Source organism: Schistocerca serialis, chromosome 9 (assembly GCF_023864345.2).
Source record: "Schistocerca serialis cubense isolate TAMUIC-IGC-003099 chromosome 9, iqSchSeri2.2, whole genome shotgun sequence".
Classification (NCBI taxonomy): domain Eukaryota; kingdom Metazoa; phylum Arthropoda; class Insecta; order Orthoptera; family Acrididae; genus Schistocerca; species Schistocerca serialis.
In genome coordinates, this window is record NC_064646.1 from 388,287,363 (window position 1) to 388,310,861 (window position 23,499).

General features: G+C 45.8%; 1 protein-coding gene across 1 annotated transcript in view; it reads left to right on the top strand.

Moving 5' to 3' along the window:
• The window catches only part of LOC126419633 (slit homolog 2 protein-like), a 118,253-nt gene that overhangs the window by 84,053 nt on the left and 10,701 nt on the right, over positions 1-23,499 (top strand). Inside the window, exons 5-6 of the mRNA XM_050086822.1 lie at positions 3,746-3,933; positions 14,506-14,680. Of these exons, the coding sequence (XP_049942779.1) occupies positions 3,746-3,933; positions 14,506-14,680 (363 nt within the window). The remainder of the gene's footprint in view (positions 1-3,745; positions 3,934-14,505; positions 14,681-23,499) is intronic.

Genomic DNA, 23,499 nt, shown 5'->3' on the forward strand with positions numbered 1-23,499 from the left:
GTATGCTCTCTGCCTGTGTCCCACACCTCACGCTCCACCTGCTGCTTACCTTCATAACTGGCAACGCTGGGCTAAGTGTCATGCTCGGTCACTGTTTCAGTTTCTGACTCTCCCTAGAATAATTAGTATATGATCAGGATACCATCACTGTCGTTTCTTAACATAAAACTTGTCGTGTTTCCTTTATGTCACTCATAAGGAATACCATATTTTAACTAACATATATTGAGGTGACAAAACTCATGGGGTAGCGATATGGACAGGTACAGATGGCGGTGCACTGGCGGATCTGTCGTTTGTACTCGAGTGATTCATGTGGAAAGGTTACCGATGTGATTATAACTGCACGATGGGAATTAACACACTTTGAACGCAGGATGTCAGTTGGAGCTAGACGCGTGGGACAGCTTAATTGGGAAATCGTTAGGGAATACGGTATTCCGAGATCGGCAGTGTCAAGAGTGTGCTGAGAAAGCCAAATTTCAGTCGTTACTTCTCACCATTGACAACGCAATGGCCAACAGCCTTCACTTAACGACTGAGAGAAGTGACGTTCGTGTGGTGTTGTCAGTGCTAAGGACAAGCAACACTGCATAATATCCGCAGAAATTAATGTGGGACATACGACGAACATACCTGTTAGGATCACATTTGGGAGGACGACGGTTCAGTCCCGCGTCCGGCCATCCTGATTTAGATTTTCCGTGATTTCCCTAAATCGCTCCAGGCAAATGCCGGGATGGTTCCTTTCAAAGGGCACGGCCGACTTCCTTCCCCTATCGTTCCCTAATTCGATGGCCTCGCTGTCTGGTCTCCTTCCCCTAAACAACCCAACCCAACCCTGTTAGGATTGTGCGGTGAAATTTGGCGTTAATGGGCTATGACAGCAGACGACCGACATGAGTGGCTCTGCTACTAGAATGACATCATCAGCAGCGCCTCTCCTGTTCTCACGACCACATCAGTTGGACCCTAAACGACTGGAAAACCGTGGCCTGGTCAGATGAGTCCCCCTTTCAGTTAGTAAAAACTGATGGTAGGGTCAGAGCGTGGCGCAAACCGCACAAAGCCATGGATCAATGTCGTCAACGAGGCACTGTGCGAGCTGGTGGTGTCTCCATAATGGCTGTTTTTGCGTTGAATGGACTGGGTCCTCTGGTCCAACTGAACCGATCACTGACCGGAAATGGTTATCCTCGGCTACTTGGAGACCATTTGCAGCCTTTCATCAATTTCAGTTTTTATGAATGATGATGTGTCATGTCACCAGGTCACAGTTCTTCGTGGTTTTTTGAAGAACATTCTGGACAATTCGAGCGAATGATTTGACCACTCAGATCGCCCGACATGAATCCCAACGAATATTTATGGGACATAATCGAGAAGTCACCTCGTGCACAAAATCCTACAGCGGCAACACTTTCGCAATTACGGATGGCTATAGAGGCAGTTTGGCTCAGTGGCTTGTTGAGCCCTTGCTGAGTTGAGTTGCTTCACTTTGCCGAGCAATAGGAAGTCTGACACAATATTATGAAGTATCGCATGATTTTTATCACCGCAATTACATTGCTAAATGTTTCATGCCCTGCTGCTACGGTCGCAGGTTCAAATCCTGCATCGGGCACGGATGTGCGTGATGTCCTGAGGTTAGTTAGGTTTAAGTAGTTCTAAGTCTAGCGGACTAATGGCCTCAGATGTTAAATCCCACAGTGCTTAGAGCCATTTGAACCATTCTTTGTTCTATGCCCACGGCAAAGTGGACACTACAGACTGAAATGGCCAAATGATGCTGTTGGCTGGAACGACATGTGGTACATTGCTCCTTGCAATGTGCGTCGTCACAGCACTCAGCTTCTTGCATGCACGCCACTGTAACGCATGGCTCTAAAACACTGCCTAACAAAAAACGTGGTGCACCCGGAAGACAGGGTCAGATGACAATGTACACACCTTCGGCAGTGATGTAATAGGATGGCCACTAGTGTGCATTAGTTTTGTACATGTTTAGTGTTGTTAAAAGGCCTGGTACGTTATATAAGGGACATCAACAGCGTGAGGTGTTGAGCAATCACTGTGAAGGAGACGGAGATGTCATGAACTCGTCTGAGACAGTATTTTCAGCACTTGACGAGTTATAAAGGGGCGTCATTGTGTCTCGAATCGCGCAATTTTCAGATTTGTGGGCCATTTGAATGTAACAGTGACCCATTGTTGGATTGCATAGGAACGTGAGCGCAGGAATACTCTTCTTCAATGCTCCGATCGAGTAAGTCTGGCTGCCACAAGGGAGGGTCGCTGTGTTGTGCACTAACCACATCTTAATGCCTTCAGAACTGCGCCTGTCATCCGAGAACAAGTAGTGGACGCCCCGTAACATTCTGAGTAACCCAAGTCATTGGTTGCAGACTACCAGTCGGGAATTAGCGTTCCATGTGTAGGCTGTCCGCCCCGATAGCTGAGTGGTCAGCGTGATGGATTGCCATCCTACGGGCCCGGATTCGATTGCCGGCTGGGTCGGGGATTGTCTCCGCTCAGGGACTGGGTGTTGTGCTGTCTTCATAATCATTTCATCCTCATCCAGCGTGCAGGTCGTCCAATGTGGCGTTGAAGGTAATAAGACCTGCACCAAGGCGGCCGGACCTGCACCGCAAGAGGTCTCCCGGCCAACGACGCCAGACACTCATTTCATTACATGTGTAAGCTTCCATTAACACCACGGCACAACTGTCTGCATTTGGAGTTGTGCTGTGACTGGGAAGCGTGGAATTCTGACGAGTGGCGTCGCACTCTCTTCAGCGATTAATTGTGGTTCTGCACTACCCTGGATGAGCATCGTCGCTGAGAATGGGAGTGTCCTGGGATGATGATCCTTCTTCCAATATTTTGGAGAGGCGCCCTAGATTTACTCTTGGCATCGTCGTGTGGGTGGTCATTGCGTAGGGAATTCTGATGGTACAACGGTGTGTCACATGCATCCTGGGTCCTCATGTGTTTCCTCTCATGGTGCCCATTTTCAACAGGACAATGCTCTCCCATATCTATGAACTGTCTGTGTGATGTTGAGGTTCTTCCAAGGCAAGCAAGATCGTCAGATCTGCCATAATGGAACGTCAACTCTGCCCTAGTGCCAGAATCCAGTTACAACAACTGTGGGCCATTTTGCCTCAGGAGACGATGGAACGGATGTGATACCCTTCCCAATCGAATCCAGGACAGAGGTGGTACAGCGGAATACTGGTAAGTGGGCTGTAACGGTCTAGTTCTTTGTGAACCTGACTCAGTTTTGTATTCACTGAAAGAATATCACATACACTCTCATCCCGTGAAGTTTCATTTAATTTCTTTCTCCCTTACTGGGTCCTTCACGTTTTTTGTCAGGCAGCGTATTATAGGCAGGGTCACGCAATACCACCATTCTAACTACAGTGTCCCATAAAACGGCTGCTCCATCTTGTGCATTTAGTCTGCTTTCTCTAGTCAGGTACTATTCGGCTGCCACCAGGAAGCCGTTTTTACTAAGAGCATCGCTACGGAAATGTCCACGAATTGGACATTGGCTGGACATGATCACATGTTCTGTCGACGACGCAGCCATTCCACAGTTATCAGCATCAGTACACTATTATCAAAGCTTCATGTGTATTTTGTCTTGTGTTCTACCAATTGTTATATGCACTATCACTTCCTTTCCGGCCTGTAACTATAGCGGCTATAGTCAGCGCTGACGAACGCGTCTTTGCCTCAGAGTCTGGACCTGTCGTTCTGCGACATCGAGGCGCTGCCGGAGACGTTCCTGCACCCGCCGAAGGACCTGCAGCAGCTGTGGCTGGCGGGGAACCGTTTCACCAAGCTGCCGGACGAGCTCAAGAACTCACATAACCTCAGCCTACTGGACCTCAGCCAAAACCCAATCCCTGAGATCTCCAAGGCGCAGTAAGTATCGAGTACAACGTTGGGTGCCGTTGCAGAATTTCATAAGGGTACCACACGACTCTAGAACATACACATAACAGCCTAGTGGACACTGCGCAGTAACGGCAGTCACCACTCTGAAGTAACTGCTGCTAAGTGATAAGTCAACCAGGGAGAGGTGGTAGGACAGGGGTTCGTATGGTTCGGTAATAGCGTAGGCACATTGGGAACACACACGACACAGATCTTCCACGGTATTGGTGATAAGTTGAGAAAACTGTCCCGAAACACATGTGCTACAAAACGCCACTGTTTCCTGCGCATGTACCCCGACATCAATATGGGATATGATCACCATGCACACGTACACAGGCCGCACAATAGGTTGGCATACTCTGGATCAGGTGGTCGAGCAGCTGCTGGGGTGTAGCCTCCCACTCTTGCACAAGAACCTGTCGGAGCTCCTGAAGTGTCGTAGGGGTTTGAAGACGTGCAGCGATACGTCGACCGAGAGCATCCCAAACATGCCCGATGGGGTTTAGGTCTGAAGAACAGGCAGGCCACTCCATTCGCCTGATATCTTCTGTTTCAAGGTACTCCTCCACGATGGCAGCTCGGTGGGGCCGTGCATTATCATCCATCAGGAGGAAGGTGGGACCCACTGTACCACTGAAAAGGCGGACATACTGGTGCAAAATGACGTCCCTAAACACCTGACCTGATACAGTTCCTCTGTCAAAGGCATGCAGGGGTGTACGTGCACCAATCATAATCCCACCCCACACCATCAAACCACGACCTCCATACAGGTCCCTTTCAAGGACATTAAGGGGGTGGTATCTGGTTCCTGGTTCACGCCAGGTGAAAACACCGCGAGAATCACTGTTCAGACTATACCTGGACTCGTCCGTGAACATAACCTGGGACCACTGTTCCAATGACCACGTACTGTGTTCTTGACACCAGGCTTTACGGGCTCTCCTGTGACCAGGGGTCAGTGGAATGCGCCTTGCAGGTCTCCGGGCGAATAAACCATGTCTGTTCAGTCGTCTGTAAACCAAGAGTCTGGAGACAACTGCTCAAGTGGCTGCAGTAAGCTCCCGAGCAGGGATACCTGCAGTACTCTGTGGCCGTCTGCGGGCACTGATGTTGAGATATCGGTCTTCTTGTGGTGTTGTAGACTGCGGACATCCCGTACTATGGCGCCTGGACACGTTTCCTGTCTGCTCGAATCGTTGCCATAATCTTGAGATCAAACTTTGTGGCACACGGAGGGCCCGTGCTACGACCTGCTGAGTTTGACTAGCCTCCAGTCGCCCTAGTATTCCACCTCTCATAACGTCGTCAATATGTGTTCTCTGAGCCATTTTCAACACACAGTCACCATTAGCACGTCTGAAAACGTCTGCACACTTACTCGCTGCACCGAACTCTAACATGCACCAACACACCTCTGCGTATGTGGACTGCTGGCAGCGCCACCGTGCGACGACCGCAGGTCAAATGTACCGCATGGTCGTACTCCGAGCTGATTTAAACCCCCCAAAGCGCCGACCAGAGCGTTGTTTCACCATATATCAGCATTATCCTTAATTTATGAGCATGAGTGTAGCTTCAAAACCTGGACATAGTAAAATGGTTCAAATGGCTCTGAGCACTATGCTGTGGTCATCAGTCCCCTAGAACTTAGAACTACTTAAACCTAACTAACCTAAGGACATCACACACATCCATGCCCGAGGCAGGATTCGAACCTGCGACCGTAGCAGTCGCCCTGGACATAGTAGAAAAAGTGTATAAAATCCTACAAAAATGTGTTCTTTGTGGGCTTATGTGGTCGCTGTTTACGAATTCGATGCCAGGATTACAAAATTGAAAATGGCGGATTCAGTGTGGCTGACCAAAAGTTGTAAGTTCAGGGGATTCGAGTTAAAATGAAGGTGAAAGGTATTTTAAGATCGTTGAAAACCAATTAGAAGCCGAAACTATCGTACTGAAATTCTTTATTCGACATTTTACATTTTTTTCATAGAAATCGCAGTCAAATTCGTCACTTGCGTCATTATCACTATCAGAAAGTTCACTGTCGGGTTGTGCACTGTCGGTTCGAAAAGCAGATCTTCTTCCTCAGGTGATATCCGTTTAGTTTCTTAAGTTGTAATTTTCTGGAAGTTCGAGCTGAGTGGATCCTAAGACGCCAGAAGCCGAGCAATACACCCTGCATCATTCTCTCATGGGAATATTTGCGCGTGAAATTGGGAAGCGACCGTCGAGTTTCTTTTCCTACCGTGAGGCGATATGCAAATGACTTATTTACTGAACTCGGAATTCTGTTACAAATTCGCCCAATGCGATTCTTAGGCGCTTAACGACATCCGAATATGCAATACAGGCCTTTGTTGAAGAATAGGATTGGGTGAGGTTGCCTGCCTCATAGAAAAAGTAGTGATGCATGTAAATTATTAGCACCAAGGTAACCCCACCAAAATTTTTGACTAGGTTGTAGGATGGGTCGGTGTGTCAATACATGTAGTCTGAAATATTTAACGCGTGGCAGTACAGCCTCATTGCTCATCCCTTAGCTAGCTCTGTTAGTATGGCGTGATGAACCGCAAATTTGTTCACGTCAATGTTGCTGCTTGTCATTACTGCCTTAATTAATTACTCAAAACTGCAAAGGGGCGATTGATGTGGGCCTTGCACTCCCAGTGCACGGCTCATGTAGGTTGCCACCTTGCAAAATCTTCTCGGTAATGGCGGACATCCTTTTTCCGATCTTCCTGCGCATCTTCACTTCGACCATCATCTGTCGGAAGATGATGGCTGAAGTGCTCACTATAGCAAAAATCTACTAATACAAGTATTGCTGGCCCCTGTTTTGATCACAGCCGAAATAGAATACGTCGGTCAGGGGTCTGAAAATTGCGTAGTGAACCGTTGAAACTGATTGCCAAATAAAATAAGTTTGGAAACAAGACGGCTGAAAGGTGTTTAATTTGACATCCTCATTCGTGAAATGGTCGTACAGGAAAACCTCCTCCACTTCATTGCTACCTCGGAGCCGGCCGCGGTGGCGGAGCGTTCTAGGCCCTTCAGTCCGGAACCGCGCGACTGCTACGGTCGCAGGTTCGAATCCTGCCTCGGGCATGGATGTGTGTGATGTCCGATTATGACACCACGTTCAAACTCACTTAAGTCTTGACGACCTGTCATTGTAGGAGCAGTAACCGATCTAACAACTGCGCCAAGCAGTTGATATCATATAGGAGTTGCCTATCGCAGCACCGTATTCTGCCTGTTTACGTATCTCTGTATTTGAATACGCAAGCGTGCACCAGTTTCTTTGGCGATTCAGTGTATTATCTATTACATGCATCCCACGTTTCTCGTTTCAAATTTTACAAGTATTTTTGTAGCTATTAAAAATTCTTAAGCACAAATTTTCGGGAATATCTGTACGGGGACAAGCATCTGGATGGAGCTATGAGAAATTATTATATACTTTTTAATACTTTTATATTGAAAAACATAAATTTAAATAATTATTATGTGCGTTTTACTCTTGATTATGTTAAATTTTTCAGTCGATTTCAAATATTTTTATGAGATTAGAACAGAGACGTGTGGGAAATTCCAGCTTTAGTTCAATTTCTCTTCACCTGAGTCAACCGAGATGCTGCTGCCTCTGCTTACCTCTAGCGAATACCCCACCGAGATAAAATCAGAGAGATTAGAGTCCACACGGGGGCTTAGCAACAGTCATTCTTACCGCGAACCCTTCACGACTAGAACAGGAAAAGGGGGAAATATCTGTGGCACTCACCCTCCGCCACACACCTGTCATCCGGTTCTGACCTATATTGAAAGTTTCAAATTTTTAGCTGGCTGGGAAGTTAGTCTAAAATCAGTTGGAACATTTGTACCGAAGAGACCAAAAGACAAGAAAGCGATCCCATAAAAACGTGTTAAAAAATCCACTCCTGCAGATGAAGAACGGCGTGAGCTAATGATGGCCGAGAGATGGACTCAGAACAACAGTGAGGTGACAAGAGAAGAACGGGACCCCAAGAAGAACGTGGGATTGTTCCACTGACGAATAGACAGACGGCAAGAGTTGATATGCGGAAAGAGGTTACAGCAGGAGTGTCAACAAGAATCGTCGGCAAGCTGGGTTGAGGTATGAGTTACTTTGCGTTATTTAGTGCTAACACCATACCACAGACATCACGGACATGCATGGTGTAGAGTCATCTACATTGAGTGGCCTTCTGTGGCGTCCAACGACGAGTGTCGCTTCTGTTTGTGTCGGTCAGAGAGACCCTAAAGTATCCACAAACGACCTGATTAAAGGTGAGTGGAAACTACGATTCTTGAGATCTATACCTCTACAACTCCTGGATGATATGGAGACCAACTGGATATGGCAAAAAAACTTTTTTGATAATCTTGAAGGGACATCGAATGCTTGCCATTATGCGGCAAGAATTCTGTGAACTCGATGCCATATCCTTCGTAAGGAGGATAGAAAATTGTACACTACTGGCCATTAAAATTGCTACACCACGAAGATGACGTGCTACAGACGCGAAATTTAACCGACAGGAAGAAGATGCTGTGATATGCAAATGATTAGCTTTTCAGAGCATTCACACAAGGTTGGCGCCGGTGGCGACACCTACAACGTGCTGACATGAGGAAAGTTTCCAACCGATTTCTCATACACAAACAGCAGTTGACCAGCGTCGCCTGGCGAAATGTTGTGATGCCTCATGTAAGGAGGAGAAATAAGTACCATCACGTTTCCGACTTTGATGAAGGTCGGATTGTAGCCTATCGCGATTGCGGTTTATCGTACCGCGACATTGCTGCTCGCGTTGGTCGAGATCCAATGACTGTTAGCACAATATGGAATAGGTGGGTTCAGGAGGGTAATACGGAACGCCGTGCTGGATCCCAACGGCCTCGTATCATTAGCAGTCGAATGACAGGCATCCTATCTGCATGGCTGTAACGGATCGTGCAGCCACATCTCGATCCCTGAGTCAACACATGGGGACGTTTGCAAGACGATAACCATCTGCACGGTTATACGACGTTTGCAGCAGCGTGGACTATCAGCTCGGAGATCATGGATGCGGTTACCCTTTGACGCTGTATCACAGACAGGAGCGCCAGCGATGGTGTACTCAACGCTGAACCTGGGTGCGTGAATGGCAAAACGTCATTTTTTCGGATGAATCCAGGTTCTGTTTACAGCATCATGATGGTCGCATCCGTGTTTGGCGATATCGCGGTGAACGCTCATTAGAAGCGTGTATTCGTCATCGCCATACTGGCGTATCACCAAGCATGATGGTATGGGATGCCATTGGTTACACGTCTCTGTCACCTCTTGTTCGCATTGACGGCACTTTGAACAGTCGACGTTACATTTCAGATGTGTTACGACCTGTGGCTCTACCCTTCATTCGATCCCTGCGAAAGCTTACATTTCAGCAGGATAATGCACGACCGCATGTTGCAGGTCCTGTACGGTCCTTTCTGGATACAGAAAATGTTCGACTGCTGCCCTGGCCAGCACATTCTCCAGGTCTGTCACCAATTGAAAACGTCTGGTCTATGGTGGCCTAGCAACTGGCATGTCACAATACGCCAGTCACTACTCTTGATGAACTGTGGTATCGTGTTGAAGCTGCATGGGCAGCTTGTCCTGTACACGCCATCCAAGCTCTGTTTGACTCAATGCCCAGGCGTATCAAAGCCGTTATTACAGCCAGAGGTGGTTGTTCTAGGTACTGATTTCTCAGGATCTGTGCACCCAAATTGCGTGAAAATGTAATCACATGTCAGTTCTAGTATAATATATTTGTCCAATGAATACCCTTTTATCATCTGCATTTCTCCTTGCTGTAGCAATTTTAATGGTCAGTAGTGTATATTACAGCAGGATAATGTGAGGTCTCACACTGAAGTTCACAGACAGATGTACGAACCCTTGGCTGTCCTGCCCGGTACCCTGATTTTCATCTGTAGTCTGTCTGGAAAGCAATGCCAGCCAGCATACCAGCCAAAAATATCAATGAGCTGACACACCATGTATTTCAGAAATGGGAAGGTATTTCTCTAGATGTAAACCAGGAGCTGTTTGCTTCCTCGGCACAATGAACACAACATACAAGGGTTGCACAAAAATATGGGAACACCGCGACAAATGCATATTTGAACATAAATGCAGATGCTAGCTGAGCCTGCGGGTGCCGCTGTAATATCTAACGGCGAACGGCACTCGTACAGTGTTCTCAACACGTTCCAACTGTCAGCCACGGTTACAAGCCTGTTCTGTGTCGTTGTGATTGCACTGCGTCGGAGCTAAGGGTGCTCGTGTGGTGGCTGCTTCCGTTGTCGAGGTAGCTGAAGCGTTTGGCGTTACGAGAGGCACCGTATCGAAGATTTATGCCACGTATAGGGAAAGCGAAAAAAGTCATCCGCTAAATCACAACGCGGACGAGATGGGGTGTTGAGTGATCGCGACAGACGGTCATTGAAGAGGACTGTGACGAATAATAAAAGGACGACCGATGCACAAATCACTGCAGAACTGAATGTCGCATTCGCGAAGCCTGTGAGCACCAGGATAGTAAGAAGGGACCTCTGTAAGCAGGGAACTGCAGGGCGCCGGCCGCTGTGGCCGAGCAGTTCTAGGCGCTTCAGTCCGGAACCACGCGGCTGCTGCGGTCGCAGATTCGAATCCCGCCTCGGGCATGGATGTGTGTGATGTCCTTAGGTTAGTTAGGTTTAAGTAGTTCTAAATCTAGGGGACTGATGGCCTCAGATGTTAAGTCCCATAGTGCTTAGAGCCAGTTTTGAATTGCTGAGCGAGCTGGAATTCCAAAATCATCCATCAGTGATGTAAATGGCCACAAGACGAGAACGTGGTGCCGAAACCGCACAACCTGGACTGTGGAGCAAAGAGAGAAAGTCATTTCGTCGTATGAGCCTTGTTTCGCACTGTTTCCAGCTTTTGGCCGAGCTTGCATCCCAAGAGTGAAACACGGTGGGTGTTCAATGGTGATCTGGGCAGCCGTATGGTGCTGTTCCTTGGGCCCCGTAATTACTCTGCAAGGTCGCGTTACTGTAATGATAATCTGACTATTTTGCTTGATCACGTCCATACCATGGTACAGTGTTTGTTCCCTAAATGGTGGCGCTGTGCTCCGAGACAACAGAGCCCAATTCACAAACCTCACATCGTCTTGGATTTGTTTTGTGAGCACGAGGATAAATTGTCACGTCTCCCCTGGCCACTTTAGTCAAAAAATCTCAGTAGTATTCAGTCTTTGTGGTCTACTTTGGAGAGAAGGGTGCGTGATCGCTGTCCATCTCCATGATCGTTATCTGAGCTTGCCTCTATTTTGCACGGAGATGGTATAAGATTCCCTTGAAAACCATAGAAGACCAGTACTTATCCATTCAGAGTCTGTTGGAAGCTGTCTTGAATTCCAAAGGGTTTCTTACGCCATATTAGGCACGGTAATGTGTTATGTTTTTGATGTTTCTGTATTTCTGTCCCCCCCCCCCCCCCCCCATCGCCCCACGTACACTCTTGTATTCCTTGCGCCATGGAAGCATACAGCTTCTGAACGTCACTGTGAGTAATTCCTTGATGTTCCTGAAACACATACTGTGTCGTATACATAGGTGTCACACCTCATACTGATGCTGACGATGGGCACCAATTCAGAATGGAATGAAAGTTTAATCATTTAGTACACGTTACGTAATGGACATCTCCACAACGTTTGATGAATTACGAAGTAATGGTTCGTGGTGTAGAACTTTCACTTTTGTGTCAGCGTATTTCAAATTCACATGCTGAAGTACGAGGAGCGTCTAAAAAGTTCGTGCAAAAATTAAAACTACTTACGTGTTGGGGGTAAACCTTTTTTATTTTTCGACATAGTTGAAAATGGTTCAAATGGCTCTGAGCACTATGGGACTTAACATCTGAGGTCATCAGGCCCCTAGAACTTAGAACTACTTAAACCTAACTAACCTAAGGACATCAGACACATCCATGCCCGAGGCAGGATTCGAACCTGCGAACGTAGCAGTCGCGCGGTTCCAGACTGTAGCGCCTAGAACCGCTCGGCCACCCCGGCCGGCTTCGACATAGTCTCCTTTTAGACTTACACACTTCGTCCAACGCTGTTCTAATTTGTTGATCCCTTCCGAATAATAGGAATTGTCCAACATAGCTATTAGTTGCTGCAATCACCTCCTCGTTTGAATAAAATCTTTATCCCGCTAGCCATATCTTCAAATTGGGAAACAAATAGTAGTCCGAGGGAGCCAAGTCGGGAGAATAGGGGGGATGTGAAACGAGTTGGAATCCTATTTCCATTAATTTTGCGACCACAACTGTTGAGGTGTGTGCTGGTGCATTGTCGTGATGGAAAAGGACTTTTTTGCGGTCCAATCGCCGGCGTTTTTCTTGCAGCTCGGTTTTCAAGCGGTCCAATAACGATGAATAATATGCACCTGTAATAGTTTTATCCTTTTCCACATAGTCGATGAGGATTACCCCTTGCGAATCCCAAAAGACAGTCGTCATAACTTTTCCGTCCGAAGGATGGTGTTCGGCTTTTTTTGGTGCAGGTTCTCCCTTGGTAACCCATTGTTTAGACTGTTGTTTGGCCTCAGGAGTATAGTGTTGTATCCATGTTTCATCCACAGTGGCGAAACGACGCTGAAACTCCTGCGGATTCTTCCTGAGCAGCTGCAAATCATCCTTGCAAAACTTCGCGCGATTACGTTTTTGGTCAAGCGTGAGCAGTCGCGGAACACATCTTGCGGATAGCTTTCTCATGCCCAAATGTTTATGCAAAATATCATGTACCCGTTCATTCGAGATGCCCACAGCACTGGAAATCTCACGCACCTTAACTCTTCTTTCATCCATCACCATATCATGGATTTTATCAATGCTTTCTGGAGTCGTAACCTCCACAGTGCGTCCAGAACGTTCAGCATCACTTGTGCCCATATGGCCACTCCGAAAATTTTGAAACCACTTATAATCTGCTGTAATCGAAGGTGCAGAGTCACCGTAATGTTTATCAAGCTTCTCTTTAGTCTACTGAGGTGCTTTGCCTTTCATAAAGTAATGTATAATCACCACACGAAATTCTTGTTCGTCCATTTTTTTGACAGTCACTCGACTTCCTTGATTCACACGAATGCCAAAACACAAAGAAATAGACCAATATGGCTGAAACTTGGTGTGCGTTCTTTCCAAAGATGCTACTAACTAAACATGACCTCGATACTAGAGAGCCTGTATAGGGAGAGAGTGGCCAACCGGACGATACGGCGGCCATTTTTGTGCCAAACTGCGGGCGGGACTTTTGAATGGCCACCGAGCGAGGTGGCGCAGTGGTTAGCACACTGGACTCGCATTCGGGAGGACGACGGTTCAATCCCGTCTCCGGCCATCCCGATTTAGGTTTTCCGTGATTTCCCTAAATCGCTTCAGGCAAATGCCGGGATGGTTCCTTTGAAAGGGCACGGCCGATTTCCTTCCCCATCCTTCCCTCACCCGAGCTTGCGCTCCGTCTCTAATGACCTTGTTGTCGACGGGACGTTAAACACTAATATCCTCCTCCTTTTGAATGGCCAGTAGTGGAGTAGTGGAGTACACACTTACCGAATCAAAAGCACAAGACAATATGGCGAAATCATTCGTTAAATGCCTTTGTTTATAAGAATAATGTGTTATAATAATTTTCACACAGCCAATTTACAGGTCTGCTTTCAAATTTAACTATGTATATTGCAAGCTGTTTTATATGTAGTAATAAGCAAAAACGACTTACTTCGCATAGATAAGAGTACTTGGTTGGTTTCCACAAGGCTCCTGCTTGATTTATGTCAGCTCTGTTGACTGCGACTGCCCACTGCTTTCGTCTTTCTTCATTGCGTGGAAATTCTAACTTGCGAAATCCACCTTCGCCTCTATTGGAACAACCAAATGCAGCACAACCTGGCACGGTTTACGAACGTCTGCGGAACGAATTACAGATGTCAAAAACAATACTGTACAATTACTAACGTGTTTACTTCAAACATGTAGGCCTACCGACTTCATCACAAAACACTTAATTACTTCAACTCGTATTTAAGATCGCAAACGCTAATTACGTACTAAAAACGATATACAACTAAATCGAACATGCATGCACAACGCATAACAAGTCTCTCAATAATTCAATCCAAAAGTCCACTGAACTTCAATTCAACTCAAAAGCACGGCGAACATAGGAAGCGCGAGGGACGTTTGGCGCCATTTTTTTGCCAAAGCTAATCAACCAATCACGGGCAACTTCACCCGTGGCCACTCTCTCTGTATACAGGCTCTCTACTCGATACGCGCCGCTAGTGCCATCTCTCGGACTTTGCACGGACTTTCCAAACGCCCCTCGTATTAAAAAATCGTAGCCCCAGGAATGCTTCCCCATGTGCGAGTAACTGCTTTTCTAAGCTGGGAAAGCGTAAGGCGAGAGCCGGTGCTGAGTGTCGCTTCCTGCGTCTTCCCAGGCCGTTCCCGGCGTCCCTGGAGTCGCTGACGACGCTGGTGATGACGTACATGCCGGCGCTGCGCGTCGTCGACGGCTCGGCGATGGCCAACCTGACGGGCCTGCGCGAGCTGCAGCTGCACCACAACCCGCGCCTCTCCGAGCTGCGCGGCGAGCTGCCCTACTCGCTCCGCAAGGTCAGTCTTTCCGCCCCTCCAGCACACGTCGCAATTTGGTGCCCTAAGCCTTGTACCATACTACAGAGACGAGACGTTGTTTAATGCTGTCGACAAAAATCTATAAAACTTCTAGGCCAATGCATTTCAAATTTTTACACAATTTCTGTTAAACATTTGGACAGACATAGGCCATATATTTTTTAATACATGAGGGGCTGAAAATATAAGGATCCAAAGCACAGACACAAAGTTTTGAGAAAAATAGACCTTTGTGAAATGCAGATTTGCAGGGAAAGCACCAGTGCCATAGGTCCGACTTGTCTATTAACCAATTATCATCATTTACATTTTTTATAGAAATTTACGTACCAACTTTATGTTGTTGTTGTTGTTGTGGTCTTCAGTCCTGAGACTGGTTTGATGCAGCTCTCCATGCTACTCTATCCTGTGCAAGCTTCTTCATCTCCCAGTACCTACTGCAACCTACATCCTTCTGAATCTGCTTAGTGTATTCATCTCTTGGTCTCCCTCTACGATTTTTACCCTCCACGCTGCCCTCCAATGCTAAATTTGTGATCCCTTGATGCCTCAAAACATGTCCTACCAACCGATCCCTTCTTCTAGTCAAGTTGTGCCACAAACTTCTCTTCTCCCCAATCCTATTCAATACTTCCTCATTAGTTACGTGATCTACCCACCTTATCTTCAGCATTCTTCTGTAGCACCACATTTAGAAAGCTTCTATTCTCTTCTCGTCCAAACTAGTTATCGTCCATGTTTCACTTCCATACATGGCTACACTCCATACAAATACTTTCAGAAACGACTTCCTGACACTTAAATCTATACTCGATGTTATCAAATTTCTCTTCTTCAGAAACGATTTCCTTGCCATTGCCAGTCTACATTTTATATCCTCTCTACTTCGACCATCATCAGTTATTTTACTCCCTAAATAGCAAAACTCCTTTACTACTTTAAGTGTCTCATTTCCTAATCTAATTCCCTCAGCATCACCCGATTTAATTTGACTACATTCCATTATCCTCGTTTTGCTTTTGTTGATGTTCATCTTATATCCTCCTTTCAAGACACTGTCCATTCCGTTCAACTGCTCTTCCAAGTCCTTTGCTGTCTGACAGAATTACAATGTCATCGGCGAACCTCAAAGTTTTTACTTCTTCTCCATGAATTTTAATACCTACTCCGAATTTTTCTTTTGTTTCCTTTACTGCTTGCTCAATATACAGATTGAACAACATCGGGGAGAGGCTACAACCCTGTCTCACTCCTTTCCCAACCACTGCTTCCCTTTCATACCCCTCGACTCTTATAACTGCCATCTGGTTTCTGTACAAATTGTAAATAGCCTTTAGCTCCCTGTATTTTACCCCTGCCACCTTCAGAATTTGAAAGAGAGTATTCCAGTTAACATTGTCAAAAGCTTTCTCTAAGTCTACAAATGCTAGAAACGTAGGTTTGCCTTTTCTTAATCTTTCTTCTAAGATAAGTCGTAAGGTTAGTATTGCCTCACGTGTTCCAACATTTCTACGAAATCCAAACTGATCTTCCCCGAGCTCGGCTTCTACCAGTTTTTCCATTCGTCTGTAAAGAACTCGCGTTAGTATTTTGCAGCTGTGACTTATTAAACTGATAGTTCGGTAATTTTCACATCTGTCAACACCGCTTTCTTTGGGATTGGAATTATTATATTCTTCTTGAAGTCTGAGGGTATTTCGCCTGTCTCATACATCTTGCTCACCAGATGGTAGAGTTTTGTCATGACTGGCTCTCCCAAGGCCATCAGTAGTTCTAATGGAATGTTGTCTACTCCCGGGGCCTTGTTTCGACTCAGGTCTTTCAGTGCTCTGTCAAACTCTTCACGCAGTATCTTATCTCCCATTTCGTCTTCATCTACATCCTCTTCCATTTCCATAATATTGTCCTCAAGCACATCGCCCTTGTATAAACCCTCTATATACTCCTTCCACCTTTCTGCCTTCCCTTCTTTGCTTAGAACTGGGTTGCCATCTGAGTTCTTGTTTGATTGAATAACTTTATGTTACCAATTCTAAATTAATATTTACGATTATTATTATTCTTATAATTAATGTTGCTCCAAAACATTTTAATTTATATACTAGTAACAACAGTGTCTTTTTGATTGTTGTGTAATTTGTAATTAATCTGATACTAGAATCAGAATATAAAGAACTACTAAATGCACCACATACACACACAATTATAGCCTATCCCTACACTTCATGGTCCTCGTTGACATCATTTTCGTTAAGCATATTCTCCGGCTTGAGGTTCACATGAAACTGTCTGCTCACTTCAGGCATGAAATCTAGTGGTTTAGTACAAGTCTATGCGTTTCAAGTTTGATCTAGCAGTTCTGCCCAGTCTTTGTGTTTCAAGTTTGACGCTTCCTTTCCACCTACATATTTGGACATCAGATTTTGCAAGTCATCCGTGAACTGAGGGGAAATAAAATCTGGCCTGCCTCGGTGTGACTTGAAGGAAACAGTGGGCTACGACGACTTCAGAAGAATTTGTTATTTTAAACAAAAGTTCACTGAAAACGGTTGAAAATTTCACCACTGTAAAATTTCTGAATTGTACATTATTACCATAAACATCAACGTTTATTTCGTAGTGAAGTCAGTTACACTCTTAAAGGTTGTAAAATCCTCAGCATCCAGTTTAAACTGAATGCTGAAATCATGGAATGTTAAGTTGTGGTGGGGCATTCCTTAAAGAACTTCCAGCTTTTGCCAAAAAATGGGCATCAGTGTACCCATTGAGAATTCCTGCACCAGTGTCCTTTGGGCACATATGGAAATGAATGTGTGAATATCAAATTGTTGAGACAGCTTTTCGCAAATGTACATGTATGCAGTGTAGGGGTAGAGCACTGATGTGAGAAGCGCGCATACAAGCTACAATCTCAAAATGGACGAAGGTGTGCTTAGGGAAACGTTGTCAGCAAACATCTCGATTAGTTCTTCATCGATTTACTTCAAATTTTTGCACGATACTCTAATAAGCATTCAGATAGACACTGACTATGTAATTTTTTGAAGAACAAAGTTCAGTTTTTATGAAAAGGATAGACTGCTACTCACCATAAAGATGGCACTCGGAGTTGCAGACAGTCACAACGAAAAGACTTATACAATGAGCTTTCACCCAAAGCCATCCCCAGAAGGGAAAGGTAACACATACGCATATACACAGAAGCAAGCACACCTCACACGCATATGACAGCTGCCTCCAGCTGCTCTAGTCAGAATACAATTGCGTCAAACAGAAGCAGCAATATGCCGTGGGGCGGGGAGGGGGAGGGGGAGGGAAGTCAGGGTACGATTGGGGGAGGAAAAACACCAGGGCTGTGTGTCAGATTGTGCACAGACTAGATGGTGGCAACACATGGCTGCCAGGCGCAGCGTTGGGAGGCTGTGGGGGAGGGAGGGGGGCAGTCAGAGAATTTAGAATTTGTGGTAAGTTCCTATGGGACCAAACTGCTGAGCTCATCGGTCCCTAGCCTTACACACTACTTAATCTAACTTAAAATAACTTACGTTAAGGACAACCCCACACACACCCATGCTCGAGGGAGGACTCGAACGTCAGACGGGGAGAGCCGCGCAAACCGTGGCAGGGCGCCTCAGCCCGAACGGCTACCCCGCGCGGCAGCAGTGGATGAGGAGCAGAAAAGCAGAGAAGCAGAAAATAGGAAAAGACCGCTGGGTGCACTGGCAGAGACAAGCGTGCAATGAGGGTCAGAGGACATTACTTGGGAGGTGGCGATAGAAGGACAGATGGGTGTAAACTGTTGTGTGGGGGTGTGTGGACAATAGGTTACCAGAGGTTAAGGCTGGGACAGTTTCAGGAGCAAAGAATGTGTTGTAAGGATAACTCCCTTCTCAGCAGTTCAGAAAAGCTAGTGACGGTTTAAGGGAGGATCCAGATGGCCCAGGTTGTGAAGCAACCATCCAAGTGACGCATGTTGTATTCAGCTGCATGCTGTGCCACAGGTTGGTCCACTTTGCTCTTGGCCACATTTAGGCAGTGGCCACTCATCTTGGTGGACGGGTGCTTGGTAGTTATACCAGTGTAAAAAGCTGTGTAATGATTGCAGCAGAGCTAGTGTATGACATGACTGCTTTCAGAGGTGGCCTAGCATCTGATGGGGTAGGATAAGCATGTGTCAGGGCTGGTCATGTCTTGTAAGTGGTTCTTCCATAGGGATATAATCCGTGTGCTAGGCGTTTGGATTGGTAATGGGATGGCGATATGTGTCGTTTTATACATCAATAGTTTGTGGCACAACTTGAATAGAAGAAGGGATCCGTTGGTAGGACATGTTGTGAGGCATCAAGGGATCACCAATTTAGCACTGGAGGGCAGCATGGAGGGTAAAAATCGTAGAGGGAGACCAAGAAATGAATACACTAAGCGGATTCAGAAGGATGTAGGCTGCAGTAGGTACTGGGAGATGAAGAGGCTTACACAGGATAGAGTAGCATGGAGAGCTGCATCAAACCAGTCTCAGGACTGAAGACCACAACAACAACAGTGCCCCAAGGGAGTCATAGCAACAGAACTGCATGTTTCTGTTTGACATCAATAGCAGTTGCGTGGTATCTCGTGGATTCAATCATGTGTACCCATTGAGCCACACCTCTAGCAGCTCTGTGCGTCCAGTTCCCTCTGCTACTGCAGTACAGGACAACCGGTGGCGGTGGCTCAGCCCACTCGCACTTGGAGCCACCTTGCTACGGGATGCCGTGCAGACGCTGCTCCAACTCCATCATTGTTATTGTTGTATGACCTGGACTGTTTCTTACTCATTTGTAATGAATCTTCGTTCACTTGGAGAAGTTAAGTAAATCTTCTGATTAGTGTAATTGACTTGTTTGCAAATGATTTCTGCTCCTGTGCAGCTATCCTGTGACGACAGTTGCTGCACCACTTTGTAGCCCATCTCTCCTTACTGTTGTGTACAAAGTAATACAAAACATTATGGAACACCGCTTTAGTAGGGGTGGGAAAGATCTTGCTTGGGTTGGGTGTCCCTCATTTCAGGGCATGATGATGTATAGTCAATGTCCTGATGAAGGATATGGCTCACTGTTCCAGTCTGGTGCTGTACATCGTTCTTGGGGGATGGGGGAAGGATTGAGGGTGTGTGGGGATATGTCATGAGAAATTTGAATGCAGACTACATCTGGGGGATAGTGCCTGCCAGTGAAGGCCTTTGTGAGACGTTTAGCATACTTGGCAAGGGAGTTCTCGTCACTACACATATGTTGTCCCTGAGTGGCCAGGCAGGATGTGAGAGAGATTTTGGTGTGCAACGGTTTGCAGCTATAGAAATGCAGGTGTGGTTGGTGGGTGTACGGTGGATAGAGGTGTGCGTGGAGCCATCAGAGAAAGGGAGCACAACGCCCAGGAAAGTGGCACGCTGAGTTGAGGAGGACCATGTGAAGTTGATGGGAGAGAAGGTGTTGAAGTTGTGAAAGAATGGAAATACAGCGACTTGGCCCCAAATCTAGATAACGAAAATATTGTCAATGAACTTTAACTAGACCAGGGGATTGGGGTTTTGGGAGGCTAGAAAAGCTTCCTCTGGGAAGCCCATACACAGGTTGGCATAGCAAGGTGCTATGAGGATGCCTACGGCTGTGCTCCATATTTGTCCATAAATATAACCCCTCAAAAAAGAAGTATCTCTGTGTTAGGATAAATTGTTAACAGCTGCCATCCCTTCCACATCAAAATTTCGCTCCCATACAGCCAGGTCACCTGGGGACATCATGTCTGTAGTGACAAGAACTCCCTTGCTCAGTATACTGAAGGTCTCACAAAGGCCTTCACAGACAGGCACTCTCCCCCAGACCTAGCACGCAAACAGATTTCTCAAGCCGTATACTCACACACTCCCAATGATCCCACTGTCCCAACCATACACATAGGAGCGCCCCCTTCTTCACTTAATACCACACAAGACTGGAACAACTGAACCACATACTTACAGGGTTTTTATTACCTTTCGTCCTGCCTTGAAATGAGGGACATCCTATCCGATACCCATCCACCCCTCCTAATATGGTGCCCTGTCGCCCACCCAACATCCTAGTCCATCACTATACTGCTCCCAATCCCAATCCCTTGCACAGGGATTGTATACCTGTGGAGAACCTACTTGGAAGATCTGCCCAATCCATCCACCCAGAACTTCCTACTGGATTCCTATCACAGTCTTATCCTGCCCCAGCAGACGCCGATCCACCTGCGAAAGTAGCCACTTTGTATACCAGCTCTGCTGAAATCATTGCACAGCTTTTTACATTGGTATGGTTACTAACCAACTGTGCTCCAGTATCCCACCCTGTGGCACAACATTCATCTGAACATAACACATTTCGTTTCAATGGCTGCTTCACAACTTGGATCATCTTGATCCTCCTCTCCACCACCAGCTTTCTGAACTACTCATGTGGAAGTTATCCTTACATCACATGCTCCGTTCCTCAAACCAGCTTGGCCTCAACCACGGTAACCTATTGTCCCCACACCCTTCAATCAATAGTTTTCCCTCTCCCTGTTGTGTGTTGGTCTCTGCCAATCTTTTCCACTTCCCTGTTCCTCTTCTTTTTGGCTCCCTGTTTCCTACCCACCTTCCTGATGCTTTGCCTTGAAGTGTTGACTTGTGCGATTTGGCTTTCTTTCTCGCTGTCAGTTTTAACAATGGTAGCAGAGCATTTGAATCACCATGCCATTGTATCTCACACATACATATTCTTTCTCCCCATACATAATTTTAAAATATTGTACTCACAACAATGTGCTGTTTTATTTCATTTCTTGCAGTTGGTTTTAACAGGAAAGTTGTGTGTATGGTTTATCCGCTTATGTCTAGAATACTATGGTTCCTAAATCTTTCGAAACTTTGCAATCTTACCCATGCACAGACAAAAACTACGCGAAATACTCTCATTGAAGACACTATGCTCACAGATCCAGCAGGTGGAGATGCATCTCTCATAACCTGTACACCAATGATTCCAACTGATCTACCCATTCATTTCAAGCGAATTCATTCCTCAATCAAGGTTTCGTTTGCAACAATAATAAAATGACTCTGAGCACTATGGGACTTAACTGCTAAGGTCATCAGTCCCCTAGAACTTAGAACTACTCAAACCTAACTAACCTAAGGACATCACCCACATCCATGCCCGAGGCAGGATTCGAACCTGCGACCGTAGCGGTCACGCGGTTCCAGACCGTAGCGCCTAGAACCGCACGGCCACCCCGGCCGGCTGCAGCAATAATAAACAATATGTTTTTCATAATGCGGGGTCACAGTCATAACATATTTTTTTAACGTCAGTACCGCCATTAGACTGTTGTTTATTTACAGCGTTACATTTACACTTACACAATCACGATTACGGCTTCAAAGTGCCATTATCAAGTGTTTTAAGTGTTATAAATTGCCTAAGGTGGCATACTGTCGTATTAAAATACACTATTAGAGACATTGTCTAAGAGTCGATACTTCTGGCTGAGCCTACTGCTTTGTTTCATCACTGAGTACACCATCTTGACTGAATGACAGTTGGCTAAGATGGTGTACTCAGTGATGAAACAAAGCAGTAGGCTCTGCCAGAAATATCGACTCTTAGACAAAGTGTCTAATAGTGTATTTTAATACGACAGTATACCATCTTAGGCAATTTATAACACTTAAAACACTTGATAATGGCACTTTGAAGCCGTAATCATGATTGTGTAAGTGTAAATGTATCACTGTCAATAAACAACAGTCTAATGGCGGTATTGACTTTAAAGAAACAATAAACAAGACTCAATGTCAGAGAGAGAGAGAGAGAGAGAAGGGGGGGTGAGAGGAGAGAGACAGGGGTGGGGGGGGGGGAAATGGACAGAGATAGGGGGAAGGACGAGATAGACAAGGAGAGGGGCAGGAGGAAGTGGAGAGAAAGGGAGAGAAGGAGATGACTAGAGACGACATATCAAATTCCCATACAAATTTACCGACTGCGAAACATAGCCAGGTTCACTAGTTTCTAATAAAAGATCTTGGAAATTAAGAAAGCATTTATTTTCCTTAAGGTTCAAATATATTTATGAGAAACATATCCACATGTTGTTGATGTGGTCTTCAGTCCTGAGACTGGTTTGATGCAGCTCTCCGTGCTACTCTATCCTGTGCAAGCTTCTTCATCTCCCAGTACCTGCTGCAGCTTACATCCTTCTGAATCTGCTTAGTGTATTCATCTCTTGGTCTCCCTCTACGATTTTTACCCTCCACGCTGCCCTCCAGTACTAAATTGGTGATCCCTTGATGCCTCAGAACAGTTCCTACCAACCGATCCCTTGTTCTAGTCAAGTTGTGCCACAAACTCTTCTTCTCCCCAATTCTATTCAATACCTCCTCATTAGTCATGTGATCTACCCATTAAATCTTCAGCATTCTTCTGTAGCACCACATTTCGAATGCTTCTATTCTCTTCTTGTCTAAACTATTTATCGTCCATGTTTCACTTCCATACAAATACTTTCGGAAACTCGTGAAAAAAAGAAAACTTTATGTATGGAAACATCGATGTATTTTTTGACGTATCGTCATGACATCAATGCGATTTATTGCATCGAATCAAAAATTGTATTTTTTAATTTCCATGCCAGTTTGCTTCGTCCATGGGCAAAGAGACTCTAACATATTGTACTTACCATATACCTTATTTCTACCCAAGGTAAATCTTAATTAGACTATAGTACAGGGCAACGGAACAATGTAACGT